Genomic DNA, 4,330 nt, shown 5'->3' with positions numbered 1-4,330 from the left:
CTTTTGCATTTGTTTGCAATGTTTCTATGCCCTATTACATGGTCAATCTTTGTGAATGTACCATGTGAAGCTGAAAAGAAGGTGTATTCCTTTTTGTCCCTATATATTTTTCTCCACATACCTATTAAATCTAATTTTTCTAGGACTTCATTCACCTCTCTTACCTCTTTCTTATTTATTTTTGGTTTGATTTATCTAGATCTGAAAGAGGAATATTTAGATCTCCCACTAGTATGGTTTTACTATCTATTTCCTTCTTGAGCTCTACCAGTTTCTGCTTTATGAATTTGGATGCTATGCCATTTGGTGCATACATATTGAGCACTATTATTTCCTCAGTGTCTATACTGCCTTTTATCAGGATGTAATTACCTTCCCTGTCTTTTTTAATCATATCTATTTTTACTTTGGCTTTGTCAGAAATCATAATAGCCACTCCTGCCTTTTTTTTCTCATTTGAAGCCCAAAAGATTTTGCTCAAGCCCTGAATCTTAAACTTGTGTATGTCCACCTGCCTCATATGTGTTTCTTATAGACAACATATGGTAGGATTTTGGTTTCTAATCCACTCTGCTATTTGCTTCCATTTTATGGGCAAGTTCATCCCATTCACATTCAGAATTATAATTATCAGTTGTGTATTCACTGACATTTTGATATCCTCTCCTAGTTCTACCCCTTCTTCTTACACTATTTCCTTTTAAACCAGTGGTTTGCTTTAAGCCAGTAACCCTTGTCCCCTCCCTTGATTTACTTCCCTTTCTACTCCCTCCCTTATTATTCCCCTCTTTTTATTTTTAAGGCCTAATGAATTCCCTCCCCCTTCTTCTTCCCTCCCTTTTTTGAGCTCCCCACTCCCCTGCTCCCCTTGGTTTATCCCTTCTGACTTTCTCAGTAGGGTTAGATAGAGTTTTATATCCCAATGGATATAGCTACTCTTCCCTCTCAGGGTTAATTACACTGAGAGTAAGGTTTAAATATTACCTCTTAATGCTCTCTTCCTCTCCTTCTTATAATAGTATTTGTCCCCTCCCCTTCCCATGCCCTCTTTGTGTGTAACAGAATATCCTATTTTTCTTATTCCTTCAAGATTCTCTTGGTGTCCTCTCCTATTCACCCCCCTCTTTCCCACCCACCCATATCATCTTAGACCATTTAGTATTCCAACCTTTCCCTATGAATAATTCTTCTAATTACTATAATAATGAATACTATAATGGTGAATAGAGTTAACTACAGATAATTATACATAACATTTCTCCACATAGGAATACAAATAATTATATCTTATTGAAGCCCTTAAAGAGGCAAATTTAAAAAATATGATTTTTCTTACTTTCCCTTCTGTTTCTTATTTACCTTTTCATGTTTCTCTTGATTTTTGTGGTTGGATATCGAAATTTCCATTTAGTCCTGGTCTTTTCTGTGCAAATACTTGGAAATCTTCTATCTTGTTGAATGCCCAAACTTTCCCCTGGAAGAATCTAGTCTGTTTTGATGAGTACATGATCCTTGGTTGTAGACCCAGTTCTCTTGCCTTTCTGAATATCATATTCCAAGCCTTGTGGTCTTTTAGTGTGGAGGCTGCCAGATACTGTGTGATCCTGATTGGTGCTCCTTGACATCTGAATTGTCTCTTTCTGGCTTCTTGTAAAATTTTTTCTTTTACTTGGAAGCTCTTGAATTTGGCTATTATAATTCCTGTGGGGTTGTCTTTTCGGGGTCTAGTGTAGAGGGTGATCTATGGATCCTTTCAATGTCTATATTGCCCTCTTGTTGTAGAACTTCAGGGCAATTTTGCTGAATAATTTCTTTTAGTATGGAGTCCAAATTTCTATTAATTTCTTCTTTTTCAGGAAGACCAATGATTCTCAGATTGCCTCTTCTAGACCTGTTTTCTTGATCTGTCAATTTCTCATTGAGATATTTCATGTTTCCTTCTATTTTATTAGTCTTTTGACTTTGTTTTATTTGTTCTTGCTGTCTTGATAGATCATTGGCTTCTACTTGCCCAATTCTTGTCTTTAGAGACTGGTTTTCTGCTATAAGCTTTTGATTTTCCTTTTCAATATGGTCTGTCCTGTTTTCCAGCTGTTTGATTTTGGTCTCCAATTTGCTTATCAATTCTTTTGATTTGGGGGCATATTTTTCGAATTGCCCAATTCTAGCCTTTAGAGACCGGTTTTCAGCTACAATCTTTTGGTTTTCCTTTTCAATCTGGTCATTTCTGGTCTTTGATTTACTTGCCTTACTTTCCAATTGTGAAATTCTGCCTTTTAAACTCTTATTTTCTTGCCAGATCTCTTCCATATTTCTCATAATCTCAGATTTGAACTCTTTAAGACCGTGTGACCCGTTTTCATTGTTTTGGGAAGGTTTGGATATGGTTACTTGTTTGTTCTCCTTTGCTGTTTGCTCTGTTGTCTGGATTTTTTCTGTGTAAAAGTTGTCGAGTGTTAAAGGTTTCTTCTTCATCTTTCTCTTCTGGGGTTCCTGATTCTGGCTTGCCATTGTGAGCTGTGTGCCCTCTCAGCTTTATGCTCATGCCCAGGATCTATCTGCCCTCTTTAGGCTCCTGAAGTCTCAGGTCTAGTTGTTCTCAGGGTCAAGCCTCCTAGTGGTCCCCTTGCTGGTTATTCTGCCTGAAGGTCCTTTAACAGTCTCAGGGTGCTGCTTCCACAGTCAAGCACCTGTCTGCACTGGGTCCCCACTCAAGGTCCACTTCTGTGCTCAGGATCAGCCCCTTTGTCCACGCTTTAGCCCGAGCCTGCATCCCCGCCTTCACCTGCACTCAAGGTCTGTGTTCAAAGTCCGCGTGTTCTTTAGCCTCTTGAGATCTTAAGTCTTGCTGCTCTCAGGAACAGGCCCTGATGAGCTGCCAACAACTTAATGGGTGCCCCAAACTTGCTCTTACTCTTTTGCGCTGGCTTTGGCACTGTAGGTGGGGTGGGGGAGGGTGTTATTCAGCTCGCGGTTTAGTGAGAGCTGTTTCACCCCTTTATAGCATGGAAATGCCCCGATTCCAGGTACCTTCAATGCTGCACCCTGTTGTGGGGTCCCTTTGTTCATCTGGATTTGTTTTTACGTCTTTTTGATGAGTCCTATATGCGTGGGTTAGGAGAGGTCAAGCAGCTGCTTTTTACTCTGCCTCCATCTTAACCTGGAAATCTCTATGATCCTATTTAACAAACATAGATAGATTCCCATTTCTGGAAAAGTATTCCCTTTTCAATCACATTCATTGGGATTTGATTTGTAAGTCTACCATACACTATTCCCATTAATCTTCTTTCTCCTTTTTTTGTAGGAACTTTTACTATATCACCATCCTTCGTGATCCTGTATCCCGGTATTTGAGTGAATGGAGACACGTTCAGAGAGGAGCAACATGGAAAGCCTCTTTGCATGTCTGTGATGGAAGGTCTCCAACTATTGAAGAGCTTCCCAGCTGTTACACAGGGGATGATTGGTCTGGCTGTTCTCTTAAAGAGTTTATGGACTGTCCCTATAATCTGGCCAATAATCGCCAGGTCCGCATGCTTTCTGATCTGAGTTTAGTTGGCTGTTACAATCTGTCCGTGATGCCAGAAGAGCAGAGAAACAAGGTTCTTCTAGACAGCGCCAAAGAGAACCTGAAATGCATGGCTTTCTTTGGGCTCACTGAGTTTCAAAGAAAGACTCAGTATCTGTTTGAGAAAACCTTCAACATGAACTTCATCTCGCCCTTTACACAGTATAACAACACGAGAGCATCCAGTGTGGAAATAGATCAGCACACTCAAAAGCGGATTGAGGCCCTCAACTTCTTAGACATGGAATTGTACGAATATGCAAAAGACCTTTTCCTGCAAAGATATCAGTTTACAAGGCAGAAAGATCATCAGGAAGCCCGCCGGAAGCGTCAAGAACGGAAAATTCTGAAGACCAGACATGCTCCCAAGCGCGATCAAACTGACAACGCAACCTCTGATTATGTAGAAGATGTCGAAAAATGGCGATAATCAGGAATGGAAACCTCGTCTTGAACCCCAAAGTACCGACGAAGACAAAATGAATTTTAGAAAGTGAAACAGTCCAAACATATTCTTTTTCCCTAAGTGGGGAAGCAAAAACCGTTCAAATGTTGCCTCTGCAGATGCCTTTCAATTTCATGTTATACCATGCGTGGGTAAAACAATCTTAAAGTATAATTAAATTTTGGACTACTTATGAAATCAAAATGCCAAACCAGGCTCACCAGAAATTGATGCTTAGATATTTCAAGAAGTCCTTAAATTAGTTATGGATACAAAATGAAAAGACAAAATGTGACCCTTTAACTTCTGCCTAA

General features: G+C 39.7%; 1 protein-coding gene across 1 annotated transcript in view; it reads left to right on the top strand.

Annotated features, from left to right (window-relative positions):
• HS6ST2 (heparan sulfate 6-O-sulfotransferase 2) overlaps nucleotides 1–4,001 on the top strand; it is a 266,198-nt gene extending 262,197 nt beyond the window's left edge. Inside the window, exon 3 of the mRNA XM_044682627.1 lies at nucleotides 3,308–4,001. Within this exon, the coding sequence (XP_044538562.1) occupies nucleotides 3,308–4,001 (694 nt within the window). The remainder of the gene's footprint in view (nucleotides 1–3,307) is intronic.
• The last annotated feature ends 329 nt before the right edge of the window (nucleotides 4,002–4,330 follow it).

The sequence above is a fragment of the Gracilinanus agilis genome, chromosome X (genome assembly GCF_016433145.1).
Source record: "Gracilinanus agilis isolate LMUSP501 chromosome X, AgileGrace, whole genome shotgun sequence".
NCBI classification, from domain to species: Eukaryota; Metazoa; Chordata; class Mammalia; order Didelphimorphia; family Didelphidae; genus Gracilinanus; species Gracilinanus agilis.
This window is presented reverse-complemented; position numbering and strand designations above follow the sequence as displayed.